At 40.0% G+C, this 16,620-nt stretch overlaps 1 protein-coding gene across 5 annotated transcripts in view; it reads left to right on the plus strand.

The window, feature by feature from the left end:
* LOC149071604 (semaphorin-1A-like) overlaps positions 1–16,620 on the plus strand; it is a 293,307-nt gene that overhangs the window by 234,858 nt on the left and 41,829 nt on the right. For all 5 annotated transcript variants that reach the window (XM_089247954.1, XM_089247953.1, XM_089247957.1 and 2 more), the window contains 3 exons: positions 15,242–15,304; positions 16,240–16,344; positions 16,504–16,591. In XM_089247954.1, the coding sequence (XP_089104080.1) occupies positions 15,242–15,304; positions 16,240–16,344; positions 16,504–16,591 (256 nt within the window). The remainder of the gene's footprint in view (positions 1–15,241; positions 15,305–16,239; positions 16,345–16,503; positions 16,592–16,620) is intronic.

The raw sequence follows: 16,620 nt of genomic DNA on the forward strand, positions 1-16,620 counted from the left end.
TTTTTTATATCAGTTGAAATTTGAACAATTTCTTGATGACTTTGTTTTAATTTTTCTCTCGGTGTTTTCTTTGGAGATAGTTTACCCGGGGTTACTCAATTTTTTGTGTTCCACGGGCAATTTGTGCCAGTGAAATGAAATCCACGGACTCCCTGTGCCAATAAAAAGAAGAAATATGCAAACCACGTATAGCCAAGCAATGTAAAAAAAAAGTTGATTGTTATCTCACATCCAAGCTCACGGAGTCCCCGAAATCTCTCCAAGGACCCGTTGTTACGAACCGCTACTTTCAACTGACTCTACTTTAACTTTGATTTTCCCCTCAACGTGAATAGGACTACTTTTTGAATAACAAACCTTACTGGGGGGGCTGGGGGGGGGGCAAAAGCCCCTGGATTGCGAAATTTAAGGATGTAAAGTCCTAATTACGGCCCTGACATGGAGGAGCATCAGGATTTCAGAGAGGCTTTGGTGGAGCATGGCCTAAAAAAAGGTTGGGAACCACTGGTATGTGTACGCTGTATAGACCATTTGAAAAAAGAAAACGCAATATAAAAAGCTCCTGTTTTTCACCTGGTGGTTAAAAATTGAACTTTTTTTGTGTATTGCATAAGTCTCTCTCCCATGGTCTCATTCAGATATTCTAAAAATTTGGCGATATTCGGATGAGTAGATTTTTGGGGGGGGGGGGGGGAACTACTCGGGGTACGTGAACTTTAATTACAAACACCCTGTACTGTCTTGAGGTGAATTCATCTGCTGGTTGGGGAAAATTCGTTGAACCAAATGGATGCGAGTTCTCGAAAATATTCGAGTGGCAACGAAGATAGAAAACGAATGTTTGTTATTTGTTGATGATTCTCTGTAATCTCGTACCGTATTTGCATTCGAATGCTCTTCCGATCGGAATCAAAGAACCATCGCGTGGTCTTCACTTGCGTTTCCATAGAACGAATCGACGGTCGATGTTATCGACATTCTTTAATCGGTCATAGTTTATGCCTCTGTGCGTACTTGGTAAGACGTTAGGCCTTCGGCACGGCCACCTCCTGCTTTTCTCAAACATCCGTATTATGTACATACCGTAGGAACAGTGTACATACATACTATTCGGCCATTTGCACGGTCCGTTCGTCCAGTTATTCCGTTCATCATGGACAACCCGTTCTCACGGAATAACACGCTCCGACGCCTTCAGAAGAGTTTTACCCCCCCCCCCCCCCAATAAGCTACTGTTAGCGCTGGGCTAAAACTCCTATATTTAATAAGTTTGTTTGCCCGCGCGTTGCTTGATTGCCTGCTCGGCGGACTGTGCCGAGGGGATGGACTCTAGTTTCGGGCTCTGCTACTAATACTCGGACTGCGCAAAGTTAATATTGACTTTGAACTGCCGGGGCGAATGAATGCATTAGCTGGTGGAGGCTCTCTGAGAATTATTAGGTTCTGTGTGCCCCGATGGAACTGGGATTATGTTTCCTCCTTTCGGTTCGATTTGTTGACTTTGGTGTTCTGGTTATTACAATATCTCGTTTGGGAGTTCTCGTTGATTTTTCTTCTGGGGGGGGGGGGGGGAGTTGGAGTGATGCAAAGGCGCTTTTACTGGTCCTGTTAACGTCTCGAGATGCGGACGAGACGAAAAATCGACTTACTTAAGACCGTATTTTTTATGGCTTCCTTTCCTTAACCATTATACGGAAGCAGTTCCCAACTGGGGGTTCACTGTGTTTTTAATGGGGTCCACGGCTTAATTGTATAGTTATAAGGGACCGGCTTACGTAATCATCGATAGGGGGGGGAGGGGGTTTCCGATTTGCTGACTTTCGATGACAAGGGGGGAGTTTGGATAATGCTGACGTCATCAACCACCCTTCATGAAAATATGAAATATTCTTAATGACATCTTACTCGTTGAGCGAAAAACGAGAAAACCTTTCAATAGTTTGTGGGCACTTGAAATAACATTCCTCCCCCCCCCCCCCACTATTGTATTGATAAGTGACCTACAGAGCCACTTTAGTGATCTCTAAATTTTTCGCAAATCCAAGTGCTCTGGAATGTGCCACGCCCACTCAAGTGATCCGTAGTTATATTCCGCGGATCACTTAAATAATTGAGAATGTGCCGCGGGTAACTTGAGTGATGTAGAACCGCACTTGGGGCCACTTAAGTGCTCTAAAACTACGTCACATGTCACTCGAGATCTCTAAATGTGTCACGGATCGCTTAAGTGTTCTGGAACTGTGTCGCGGGCCGCTTAAATGTTCTGGAATTGTACCATGGGGCACAAGCGATCCGTAAATGTGCCGCTTAGTTCATTTTTACGAAATTTGGTTTGAGGAGGGCAGGCCGCATCAGACAACCCCCAGGGCCATATTTGGTCCGCGGGACAATGTGATTTATCATTATATGGCTTAGAGGGTGGATCGCAATGAATTTATGAAAGACAAATTTTGAGTTCATAGCCTTCAAATAACATTGAAATTAATAGAAATTGATTGCGAATTGGTTGATTATGACGAAATTTTGCTGACGGGGGGGTCCAAAGTGGCTAAAAATTTGCTTACGTAATACTTGAACGGCCCCTAAAGAAAACTAATGTTAAGTTAAAAAAACAATAGATAATACAAATGAATAGATCAAAAAGTTTTAATTAATGTGTTGCTTAGTTCATTTTTGAAAATTTTGTTTGAGGTCGTGGGCCACATCACAGGACTACGAGTGCCGCATTTTGCCCGGGGGAAATGGGTTGATCACTCATGTAAAGAAAAGATTTAATTAGAATTAACGTGCAAAAGCACCGCTGCAACGTTGGTAGACCGCAGCACTAATATTGTTATGAATTGATAGATAAAAGTATACAATAAAAAGCAATCACGTAAAATGTAAAAAGAAAACCTATAATTGTTGTCATAAAAACCAGGGTTGTTTGGTTTAAACCACGTTGGTTTAAACCATGGTTTAAACCTTGGTTTTAACCAACTGGTTTTTTTCAAAAAATCAGATAAAAGTGGCCTAAATATCATTTTTTTCCTTGAAAAATATCATATTGGTTCATTATTAGCCAAAATGTGGTTTTTTTCAAAAAGTCTCATAAAAGTGGCCAGAATATATATATTTTTTTCATATGAAGTATCTTAGTCATTTAAAGTTATATATAAAAGCCAAAATTTCTCATTCTTACAACATTTTCTAACCTTTGGCTACATTCTGATGCTCTATCTTTAGCAAATTCATGAATAAGGATTGCATCACACATCTAAATGTAGTGGTGTATTATCTCACAGGGTTTCTTTTCCCTTCACAAAGAAGCAGCTACAGTAGTGATACCATCATGCTAGGGGCAAGTGGTCCTATAATCCAATAAAGACACCAGCTGTCCTTAAAGGACAAAGACTAGTGTACTAGTTGTTACATTACCTCACATACATTTTCATTCCCATAAGAAGTAGCACATCTCCTACTGTATATCTCCCAGTCTTAATATATTCAATAGTTGTTTTTTTTATAATTTCACACACACACTGTTAAGCCCAGTTAATCAAGGTTCTACTGTATAGTAGTAACAGATTTATAAAAAATAATCAGCTATATACAGGGTGATTATAATTTAAGTTTTGATTCCAAAACTATACAATAAGTACTGATCGGAATGACCTGAAAATTTGCATGGATACTCCTGAAGCAATGGACGTTTCTTTCGCAAAAGAAAAAAGTGCGAAATGTGCAAGTAGACGATGCTGTACTTGGCCAGCAGTATAATCTATTTTGTGTAACCACATCATTTCGGTACTTCCACAGCATCAGTGTGTGGATAGAACTTCTATCAAGATGCACATTGCAATACCAGCAAAGCAGCTGCTGAAGACCCATTTTGACAGGATGCACCTTAACCCTTGCAACTTCTGACTGTGGGGGTACCTCAAAATGTTATAAACAGTGGTCAGATTGCAAACTTTGGTGAATTGTAATCTCCAGCACATTCCCTATATGTTAGAAGTTGTTCCTCATTCCTCAGGAATATGAACGAGGGAAAGGGGACGCGTTTGGTTTAAAAAAGCTGAATTGCAAGCACATCCACATTATGACCATGGCATACTCCGATTCTGCTGTTGAACAAGAATATTTGTGCTTTCAGCCTCATAGCCAGAACATGCGGTGGACAACATATTTAACATTTTTTGAGTAAGTTGTAGTTATTTCTTCAATTACTTCATTTTTTTTGTGATGTTTCCGTGAATTATGGACTCGTGCAATGCTATAATTAAGTTATAATTTTCCCATGACTGGTTATCGTTTCCATTCTGCAAGCAAATTTCCCACGTGTTGGATGACGTCATTAATTTTACATTTTTAAGTATTTTTTCCCCTTTATCAAATAAAATTGAATTTTTTCAGGAATATTCATGTCAATTTTCAAGTCATTCTGACAATCGCTCTTTTTTACAGTATTTTGAAATCAGAACCTTAGTTATAATCACCCTGTATATCGTAAATCATCGTTAATTAATCTGCATTATTTATGCTTCATTAAATGCATTATATTCACCTAATTTATATTACTTTTTGCAAAATAGCTTCGTAATTAAGTATACTGAAAGTAACTGGAGAAAAACCTTTATATATTATATGATTAATAAGAACATTAAAAGAATTTTCAAACACACAGTGATCCATTGAGTTAAGCAAAAAATAATTAAATGGCAAAATGGTTTTTGTTAAAATGTAATAAATATTTATTGATTAATTATCATGGGAATAGTGTTAATTGCATTAATAAACATTTTATTTTAGTTAATTATTACAAGTTTGAATGATTTTTCAGAAATTTCATTGTTTTTAATGTCAATACTATTTAAAACAAAAAAACCGGTTTAAACCAAAAAAACCTGGTTTAAACCCAAAAAACCCGGTTTTTTGGTTTTTTTCAAAAAAACCGGTTTTTTTACCAACCCTGATAAAAACCAATGGCGACAGGCCCGTCATTTGGGGAGAGGGGGTCAGGGGAAGGCCGTTGTTCCCCCCCTCCCCGGGCTTTTGAAAATAGACTAAAAATGATACATATACGTACATACATTGAGCACATCTCTTTGCCCCCCCCCCCTCCTGAAAAAGTTGAAATGATGGCCCTGAATGGCGAATCGAATTGACAAAAATTGTGATAGTGACGACATCTCGATTAGGAGTACGCAACGTTGTTTTAGTTCTTTCGCAGTCCAGTGGATGGCATTGTTATCGCATCACATTTACTAGTGCTGGACATCGAGAACATTCTCGCTCATAGATGGCTGTAGTTACTGCTGCTATAAGTGGTGTGGGAGGTCCATGGCAGGCACCGTGATTTCCAGGGGAGGCACGTCTTAAAGTATTTGGGAACCGCCAGAGAGGGGCGTACGCTGGGGAAGAGGGCAGAGAGGCGGGTGCCCTTCTCCCTCCAAGCCGACCAAAAATTATAAAAGAAAATTCAATATTTCTGTGAAAATAAATTGAAATACCCAAAAACAAATACCTTTTGCATTGGACCATATTATACCATACTAACTGTAAGGACCGGTGCTGCCCGGGTTTTCTTCAATTTCTGGGAGGATTGAAAAAGTGACAAACCATTGTAAAAGCATATACATGTCTGAAACCCATTGTTAGGGAACCACGGTAACCAAAGTACATTCCGAAAGTGATTGTTGAGGTCCAGGAACGAATTTTCAAATTAGCCTATCTTTCAATCCGGGCCCTGTTTGGTGTATATGCAAAATTTGGTGACGATCGATCTAAAATTGTAGATTTGTATAGAGAATACACACACAGAAATGTAGCCCCTTTATAGTTCGCCGCTGGGACAGGGGCCATCCCTCGCCCCTCAAGCGGGATGTGGGGGGGGGGGGGCCGTGCACCTAAAGCCCCCATCTTCGGCTCTCTTCGAGCCCCGCCCACGAGAGAGTGGTCCTGGGGTGCCCTCAAGACCCCTCTCGTCGATCCCCAATTTTATATACTGTATATAGATAGTATTTTAACTAATTCCTGTTAATTTAAGTGCATTTTGAAGGGTGGTAACTGGATTTCTCGGAAAGAAATTTTTTGTGCCCCCCCCCCCCTCCCCAAAGGTACCGCTGGGCTATGTAATCAAGAAAATTTCTTGATATGACGTTTATAATGACGCTTGAAGTGTTTCAAATTCGATGTCTAGTCGCTATATGTTGTGTGAAATCGTTTGGATACAAGGTTCCTGTCACTAGATAATAATAGAGAGACTGCATTCTGGGGAGAAATACCTCCAGTCTCATTTAGACTCGACTCCCCCTATTTCTTGAAGACCGCTCGTCAGTGATTGGCGGACGTGATCTGCCGGACAAATTTTCCGACTTCGTGGGGACTTGAATACCAAAAAAAAAAAAAAAGTAAAGAAAATAGAATGATCTCTATTGGCTGTCTGTGAATGTGGTACGAGTCCGAACGAATTCCCCACGACGTGATTCGATTTCTGATCGTTCTCGAAAATCCTTGATTGGATGATGACGCATTGTAATGGCTCTCGTGTCCGTCCTCCGCTGCTCTTGATTTTGATTGTGGCCGGACGAATGTCCTCTCTCCCCACCCCCCCCCCCCCCCACCCTCTATACACGAATGGTCGTTAACTCGAGAGATTTCACTTGAACGTTCGGTTTTGCCAAGACATTTTTTGTTGGTTATTGTTTTAAATGCTGTTTACAGCGGTTCTCAAACTTTTTTTCCATCCTTTGTCAAGAAATCGTTTACTCGCGGCCCTCTTGCCACTTTGTGGTCGTGTGGGCATCGTTTCGGGTTCGGAACTCTCGTTTTGCGGCACAGTGGCGGTTGGCTGAAGTTGGTTTTCTGCTGTTGCTGTTTTCCGAGGTCGGATATGCGGGCTGTTCGTCACATTTGAAAAGGTCGCTCTGCAGCATGATACTTGCATAACATGAAAATTCAGACATTTACCATTTTCACTTCAAAATATGCAAGTCAGATGGCAGCACCAGCGAGAACACGAGAACAGTCACAACTCTGACATCATATATACGTTAGGGGCCGCACATACAACTCAGAACACACGTTTCGGCATGCTCTGATTTGTTAGAAATTACGCAGAGGAATGTGTACGAGGTACGTGGACTGTTAAGTAATAGTAGTACCTAGGCCAGGCATCTTCAATCTGGTGCTCCCTGAACCACCCAGTGTGCTCGGTGTATCCGATTTCGTGCTCACGAGCACTTGATCAACAATTCATAAATTAAAAACCTTGTACACATTGCATTCAAGGATTGAAATCATCCCGATTTCATGCATTCGTATGTCAAATTTGCTGCAAGGGTGCTCTTCTTTTGATGATGAGTACAGGCAGTGTTCGCGACTAGAGAAAAAAGATTGAAGACCTCTGGCCTAGGCTTTCATACACATTCACCCTCACCTCCCTTAACCTGTTACCGTTTCATCTGCAGCTCCTTTTTTTACATCGAACAGCGGTTCCCAAGAAACTTGTATCCCCCGGAAATCTTGATGTCTGTGATGTCTGCCATGGACTCTCAATTTATAGCAACAGAAACTACAGCCATCTATCGGGGAGAATGTTCCTGGACATTGGAGGACATTCTATCCTGTTCTACGTAGTAAATGTGATGGGATAGCAATGCCTGAACTAAAACAACGTTTCATACTCGAGAGATGTCTCAGTATGTACCACAAGTACAGTTTTTGTCAAATAACAATGTTATTACCGCAGTCTATTAACGTTGCTGTCCTGTTTTTTTTTAGCGTTAATGTGATTAAAACTTCCCTTGGTTTACCATACGTCCCGTTTGCCCAAACGGAAGGTATGGTCATCGCACTTGCAAACGGGACTTTTTAGGTTTGGTTATCATTCAGTTATTGTTATCAGGAACCCCGAGTCCCGATGTGGACTGTATATGATTCATAATTTTTTATACGCCCCTCCCCCCCCCCCCCCGCATTGGTTCTATAGTATGAACAATATCGTCCTTTGCCGGAGATATTTGAAAGCATACCGTCTGGAAACGAATCGGGGGGGGGGGGTTGTAGTCACATTGGCAAATGGATGATGGGCAGTTAAGAAACTGGGGGTGAGAGAGTTAGCCCCCCCCCCCCCCCGTCGCTATCTTGAGCTGTATCTGAACGAAAATTGAATGCATTCCCGACGTCTCTGCTCACACGAGTTGAAGTGCAAGTCGCTAATGGAAATTGAAGTAAAGCCAGCTGTGTCCGTCCGTCCGCTGTATCGATTTCCTTCCCACGTTCCTCTGGATGGTGTCCATTTCTCGGGTCATTTCATAAGGAGCGTCGCCCCGTGTGTCAGACAGATTTTCTCCGTGTGTCTCTCCGATGCACTTTGGACGTGTTTATAGCTTTCCAGTTTCAATTCGACATTTTCCCCTCTTGTTTCTTTTTTGTTTGATATTGAGAAGAGATGTGTCTACACAAGGAATGCACCTTTTCAATCCGCGTTCCCAGATATGTGGTATATTTCTGTCGCGCACTCGAGCCGAAACTTGTATGCAAGCACAGGATTATCATATGATCCCGTATTTTACGGGACATCCCGTAATTTTTTCCATATCCATTTTTACCCATTGCGAATTACAGTAGCCTTCTATCTCCCGCCGTTGACAATTTTTTTACATTAACACCGCCAGTGTTACTCAATGTTCATTCTTCACATCGATATCGCAGTAGAGTTACTGACGTGTTATTTCTCTTGAAATTCTCCAAATTTAGGAAAAAGGAGGCGCATGAATGAAATTTATGCATCCCGTGAGAAACTCTTTTACTTAGTACGGACACGGAATTTTTCAACATGTGGGTTCCAGAGACATCCTGACTCTAGGTCGAAACGAATCCTGACCTGGGTGAATCAGGATAGAGCAACATCACCGTGTCTTTAGTAATTACTGGAAATATTCACAACCATATCATAGATATGTACACATCTGAAGCATATATTCGTGATGTACATGTAAAAGCCTACCTACTAGCTAGAAGGCTTCAGTTTCCCTGACTTATATAATTATTATAGTTTTTCTTTCAAACCGAGCACAACTCCTTTCTTTCGCCAAAGTGTAAGTGTACGTACCTAACAGTCTGAGTGCGTATATAGTGTTGTATCTGATACTTGAGTGCTGCAATTTATACTTCAGAAGTGAAGTGAGTGAATTGTAATGACGAATATTTGTTCTGTTGTAGGCCTGTTGCTCTCTGTGGCGAGACTTGTATTCTCGCCTGCAATTTGGTAACCACAGAAGACCTACTTCGAATCCGCGTCCTCGCGATGTGTGTCCGTCTGCGGCAATTATCATAGTCAAGAGGATGCCTTTTTTTTTTTTTTTTTTTTTTTTTTCACTCTTTCTTAAACAGGTCACAACATTCAGGAGTAAGACCCGTTTCCAATATAAACGGATGTTACAATTAGCCGATCCTGCCGCCAATCATATACGTTGTAGTCGAGGAGTCGTTTCAGCCGAGTTTGACTGTAGTATTCGGGGATCACACACGTTGAAGACCGCTGTTCCAGAGAACCTGGATCGTTCTCTAATGGACGATAAAAAAAAAAAAAAAAAACCGGCAAATTCAGCAACCTCTCAAGTCCAGTCAAAATAATGAAAAACCCTTATTTAGCTCTAACGTCCTATTCATGCTCACTGAGGCACAATGAAATGGCACAATATGAAAGAAAATGGACAGGAATCATTCCATATCCAGGAACAAAATAAAACAGAAATTCCACATCTATTGCTTTCCTTCCAGTTTGATCTTCTTGAAATCAAATTGCCCGTGATTTTAAAAAGGGGGATTTTCCCCCCTCCCCTAGACTTTCTTAGAGGAAAAGTGGGGGCGAGAAATAAATATATATTTTTCTGGGTAAGTGAATTTCCTTCATTCCTGTCCGTATCCCATGGTTTATGTTTCTGGATTCGAGATCCAGGGAGAGAGAGAGAGAGAGGACTCCTAATGGATAGGGGGAAAAGGCTCCCTCTATGATTTTTATTTCTATTCCGAAAATTTTTATAAGTATTAGGAGGAAGGATAGTCTTGTGTACGGTCGAAGGATCCCTTCAAACCCCCTCCCTTCCCTGCTGTCAAATTACACCGTAACATTGCGCCTGCCTAAGCTTTTCGGGAAAAGTTCTTCGACTTTGTAAGAAAGTGAGTTTTTTTTTGTTGTTGTTGTAGTCTATTTTAGGAAAAAAGGGGGGCGCCTTGCTATATCGAGCGGCAAGGCGTTTATTTTATTCATTTATGCCTTCTCCGGGACTATCTCCGCGAATTTTTACTGCCCTGTGCTTTGAATAATCGTGCATGTCGAGATTTACTGAGACGTGACTTGTTTCAGAAATGCCCCCGCCCGGGACTGGTTACTGCTGCTTGTGCTAAGAGGAATAGTATGTGCGTACGCATGTAGCATCGCGCCATGTGTTCTGATGATCCTTTATGTGTGTGTGTGTGTGTCGTCTACCTTTCTGCCGGGATTTTTCTGCTTGCCTGATTTTTCTGGAGTTTATAAGATTGATTTTTATATCCTTTTTCTTGGAAGATTTTTGACTGTGATAGACTTTTGGATACTCTGGTACCCGGAGGTGCGTGAACTAAAAATGTCCGTAGATGATGGAAAGTTTTTGATATTATGGATGATTTATCCCCCCCCCCCCCCGGTTATTGTGCTCTGCTGTGCCCGTGAAAATGATCCGTTCTGGAGGAGTTATCTCAAGAATTTTTTAAGCCCGTGCATTGATAATGGGTATGGACCTCACTTATAACGAGCTCTCGCTTCCTGAAAAAAATTGCTCGTTAAACCCGGTCATATGGCCTGAGCCATCTAGATTCCAGTGCCACTGAGGTGCTGTATTTAATAAACTTTGAATTAAAATTGAAAAATATTCACAATTTTTTTTTATTATAGTATGATTATGTTTTCCTGGGGGGGTGTACCCCCCACGGCAAAGCTGAACATTCATCACTACTGACGAGCTTTGGCATGTCTGTGACGATTGAAAAATCTACATTTTTAACAAAACTGGACAGACAACCCCCATTTCATTATGGATGGATAGTTCTCGCATGCGGATTATACGCCACTGCAGACTATATTATGAATTTTCCTCCTTAAGTAGTGAAATTCGCCTCTGATAATAATTTTTTATACGCCACCGCTCATACGCAGGAAAATAACGTATGTAGTTTGTTTTGTTTTTTTTTACCTGGCTTTTAGTGTTTGCGACGCACAGTTTGAGAACCATCAAATTTGAGCACTGGAAGCCTGAGTTCTTATGGTCTTAAGAAGGGCATATTGCTGAAATAAGAGGCTTTTAAGGAGGCGAGATATCTCGTTATTGCCGCTCAAACGGTTAAGGAACTTTCAGTTCTTGTTTCAAACGGCACCACCCTAATAACGTTTTTGGTCTCCATAGCCTCAATTCGTCTTTTGCGCCCATGCATTTTTTGACAAATGTTGATTAAAGTGTGCTATATCATTGCTTGAGAGTAGGGGTTTTTGGTCTTTTATATTTCAAGGACCCGTTGCGCCAATAAGACGAAGGTCAGGAAACCCTCTTTGCCACGCCACTACAAGATTAAACCCACGGACCCCCTTTGATGAATAATATTGAGCACGAAAACAAGTGTTTTTTTTCCACACGGATCCCCTGAAACCTCTCCAAGGACATCTGTTAAAAACCACCGCTTTAATAGAATCAGCCACGGGTTTATAGAATCACCCTGTACAGCAATATACAGTATCAAATAAATACCCTTATTACAAAAGCAATATCTTTTTATTTCTGTTGCGTATGCATCATCTCACAACTTCATCGCCATTCTTAATATATTGCGATTGTTGTTATTCTTCCATGCGCTTGTTATTAGTCTCGGGTCCCAGATGCAATCGGTCATTTGCGAAACAAAGTGGATATAGAGTAGTAAATTGGAAGAAGTGTCTTTTTATGTGTGTGTATATGTAGGTACTAATCACCAAATCAGCAATCCTAATTGCTCCAGGAGGACTCTTCTATAGTTGTCTTCTTATGTCCTTTATGTTGGTGGTTGTGTGTGGGACTCTGGATATACCCCCGCTTGTTCGCGTGGCTTTGTCCCATCGTTTACGGTGGATTGTCTCGGTAGTTTATCTTATCCGTAATCTCTTGGAAAAAACTAATTGATGTCTTTTACGTTGGAAATAGAACATAGGAATAAAGCTTTTCTCTTTTACTGCTGCTTCCTCCTGGGCTGTTCTCTTTGTTTCCTTTTGTTTACTCGTTTGCTTTCTTCCGTTGTAAGCTTGTTTTATTCTATTTTTTTTGCCACTTCATTAAGGTGAATCATCCTGTTCCCTTCTCTTGCTGTTGACAAATCCATTTTCCCAAAGGGGACCTGCGCAAAAAAAAAATTGACGGGATTTTATCTGATATCCTTCGTAAAGTATCGAGTTGGTTTGTTGTCTTACACCGTAATTAGTCTGAGTTTTGCGCTAAGTTATCCGTTTTTGTCAGTGGGAAACATTATTACGTATAAATATTATGGTGTCTTAAATAAGAGGTTCTTTGACCTTTCTGAATTCCTGTGCCAAAAAAAAAAAGATTCTATGAAGTCCTGATGGCCAACATGTCATACTGCGGTATCCGGATTCATACAGTGGCGTTCTGACGGGTGTCTAATGAGGACCAGGGCTACCAGTCACACCGGGGAGCCCTATATCATTGGAGAATTTCATTAATTCTGAAATTATTTTTCAATTGGGCGCGGTAGCCCAGTCGATAAGATACTCGCCTAAAGTACCAAAGGATGTGTAGAGGTGTCGCGAGTTCGATACCCGGTTCGTCCTTGTCAGAAAACTTTCCTGACACAGGGGTACAATAAAAAACGGCGACTTGACGGCAGAAAAAAATTGCTACCGCAGGGAGTCCCCCCCCCCCCACCGAGGGGTTAGCGCACCAACCTCTCGATAAGTATAAAAAACAAGCCTGCCGTTCGGAATCGGCAAGAAATTGTAGTTCTCGGTCTGAAAGCTCCAAGGGAGACGTGGCCCACGAGCCATGAGAATCGTATGTTACTGGTGAAAAAAGTTGCTCTGTGCCCGTAGAACTTTTTCAGATGTGCGATAACAAGGTTGTGAGAGAGTTTTAGCGTGAACGGCGTAAAATCGTTTTACCCGCATTTAATGCTGTTCTTTCCCAGATTTCCTCTGTGTTTTGATGTCGAGTATTTTGGTGAATATTGCACTTGGAAACGTGAAATTCTTTTTTTAGTTGACATTAAGAGAGACAGGTCAACAACTCCCGAATTGGACTTTGGGGCACAGGGACGGTATAAAAAGGTTTTTTTTATTTCGATAACTATACAACCGCTTGCAACATGAATAACATATATGAGTACTACGCGTTATTTGAAAACTTTCCCTAACTGGAAGTATACCGCTAGGATCAATGGTTCGCCAGTAAAATGGCATAGGCCCTGTTTTCTATGTACCCTGTATATATTCAAGCTCTCGCCCTGTTCAAGGTTTTCTTTCCTGAGTTGATATACCGCTCCAAGAGCATGAAAGAAGTCCGGAAATTTTTTTTCTCTTGCATTTGAATTTGGATTGATGAGTTTTCCTTTCTTCGATAATGGATGTGGCGCAATGTTTACACCATCCTCGTGAAGTCATTGTATTCACAAGTTTCATCATCGAACCACTTTGTTTCGATGGTAGCAGGTGGTCGGGTCGTGGTGTTGCGTAATTATCAGTTTTCGTAGAAAATAGAAATTTAAAGACTCGTAGAAATTTCAGTTTTTGTGTAATTGGTAAATTTTACTTAAAAGAAAGTAATTAAAACACAATAAATTAACTTGAGTTTGGAAAAAAACCCCCGTTAAAATTTGTTATTTTAAACGATGTCTATGCAACAGTTGCAAACGAGGTTCATTGTTTCGTTTTTGCCAGAGTCGATATCCCCCCTGAATCATAGGGTGACCGTGTTTCATCAAGAAAAATGCGGGAAATCGGGATAGGAAAATACTAGAGTGACCGTATGGCTAATATTTCTCAGGGACATTACCATATTTTTTATGTAATTTTGGTCATCCCGACTGTAAAGCTGTCCCGTTTTTTCCACGTACTTTGAACGATGCCTACGTAAATTTCACTTCTTTAATGAAATCGAGAATTAGAATTATTTTCCTAATATATAAGTGTTGTTATGAGAATTATGACTGAAATATAAATGTTCATCCGACGTGTTTGTCGTTGAACGTTGTTTGAACGATTTCTCCATTTCTCACTCGTCATTTTTCAACTCACTGTAATAACGCTTCGTTTCCCGTATGCAAATTATGTTCATTCAGGATTTCAGCGAAGATTGTGAATTCATTGAGCTTCATTGTGAAAGCAGATTAAACGAAAAAGAACAGTTCTATCTTAGAGGAATAACGGGAAAATCTCCCTTAAAATGTGGGTCTTATGGACACCCTGCTATATCAACGTTTTTTCTTCTGAGTGAACAAATCCCCCATTTATTTTTTTATAAATTGTGTCAATTTTGCTGATAAAAAATCCTTTGGCCGTGAAATATTAGTCAAATCAAAATGAAACTGCTTGTAATTGGCCTAGAAAACATTCAAATTCTATGGCAAAGCTCACTTACGGGCTGACTATATTACATTAAGATGAAAACGGGATACCATAGAGCTGGCCGTTGCTGATTAGAGCAAATAGTCGCTAATCATCTGCATAGCAGAAAGTGAAATTATATTGAAGTAGTTGTATCCATTTAGCTAAAAGTTTTTGTATCAAATGAGAAGAAAGTTGCTAGCACAGTTTTTTCCAAAGTGAGCGATATCGCCCGCCCTCTGGTTGGCGATGGAATAGTCCAAGTGGGTGATAGAAGCCACAAGTATAACATAGGGTCCTCTGGATTGGTTTGAGTCGAGGGGGTTGATGAGAGGAAAAAAAAAAAATCTAAAGAAGGAGGAGGCGATGGAACAAAAAGTTTGGGAACTATGTACTGGCAGTACTACATTTGGCACAAGTAAAAAGAAATTCCTACCGAGACCACGCACGGGACTCATGCAAACTTGCCATGGAGAGAGACTGAATAGATGCTTGCTTTTTGAGGAATTCTATCTTTATTCTAGGCCAAATGAAACACTTTTTGATAGTTTATATGTTGAGTTACTTCAATAATAAATGCATGCAAATTCAAGGAATATAAATCGTGTAATGAAGTGTTTTTAATTATTTTTTCAGAAATTGGAATGGTACTCAAACGAGGATGACGTCACAATGTGCTTGATGAAAGGAAAGTCAGAGGTAAATATGTGTGTAAATAGCTATTTTATTTGAATCGGTTGTTCTTTGGCCAAGGGGATGGTGAGTTTGAATATATCTGTATTTCTCGAACACCAATGGTTGATATCACCGGGATATAATGATAAAATCAATCAAAAAACAGAATTCTTATAGGACAAACAATGGCATACTAATGTTAAACAGAAATATTATATGGATAATTTAATGTAGGGAAAACAACTTTTAATGAAATATGTAAATTATTTGATTCAGATCGGCATTTTTTACAGACCAACAGCCTGTTTACTTGATAAGGTGAATAAAATGTATAATTTTTGTGATGGATTTTATGTATTTTAAAACGACTATTAAATACTTCATACATGGGACAGTTAAGAATGCAAGAAAACATATTTCTGACTGCTTCACGGCCAACAAAACGTTTCGAAAATTTATTTTTTTGCTTGGCAAAGAAACATTTACATTTAGATGTGAACAAAAAACCTAAGCAGCTTTTTTTGGTGGCTGTATTTGCTTTCTTGATCATCGCCTTGGCTACATTAACATATTTTCCCAAGGTTGAGAATGTTATCGCGAGCAACTTCAATTGATATTTCCCCAGTACAAATTAGTGTCCTTCGAAAGGCTTTCCCCCCTTTTTCTGAAACAACTACCTTAGTTTTGTCAATGTTCACAGATAGATTATATTGAAGAAAGTACATAATGATGAAAAACAGATTCATTGTGAATGACATCCTATCTGAAATCTAATCAACTAATTATTTTCAAAAATAGGAGGTAGCACTAAAAATTCAAGCACAGCACTAGATACACATTCAGACTGTTAAGTGTATATGCACACTTCTGGCACAACTCATTCAGTAGTAACTTGCCCATTATGATAGACTGGAGTTACATAATTTCGATGTTATACTGTGAAATTCTGTCATTTGCAGGAAGAATGCCAAAACTACATCAGGGTATTGGCGAAAAAGTCAGATGACTCCATTCTCGTATGTGGCACCAACGCTTTCAAACCCAAATGTCATCATTATCGATTGGTAAGCAAGTCGGAGATAACTTTTCATTTTGAAATAACATTTGATCTGTCTTGATATTTTTTAACTTTTCCTCAATTATCAGTAGTAATCAATCTCAAACCTATTACAAGTTATTATTCAACGCTAATCTGACGTCTTTTTTTCTCTTCACTGCTTTAGGATGCCGATTACACGTTGCTGAAAGTTCAGTCAGGTGAAGGCATCTGTCCCTATGATCCAACACACAACAGTACTGCAATATTTGCAAGTATGTATATCTTCTGTTGTTATTTGGAA

This window comes from Pholcus phalangioides, unplaced genomic scaffold (genome assembly GCF_987345545.1).
Source record: "Pholcus phalangioides strain wild (caught in Gottingen) unplaced genomic scaffold, Ppha-v1.0 ptg000018l_1, whole genome shotgun sequence".
Taxonomy (NCBI): domain Eukaryota; kingdom Metazoa; phylum Arthropoda; class Arachnida; order Araneae; family Pholcidae; genus Pholcus; species Pholcus phalangioides.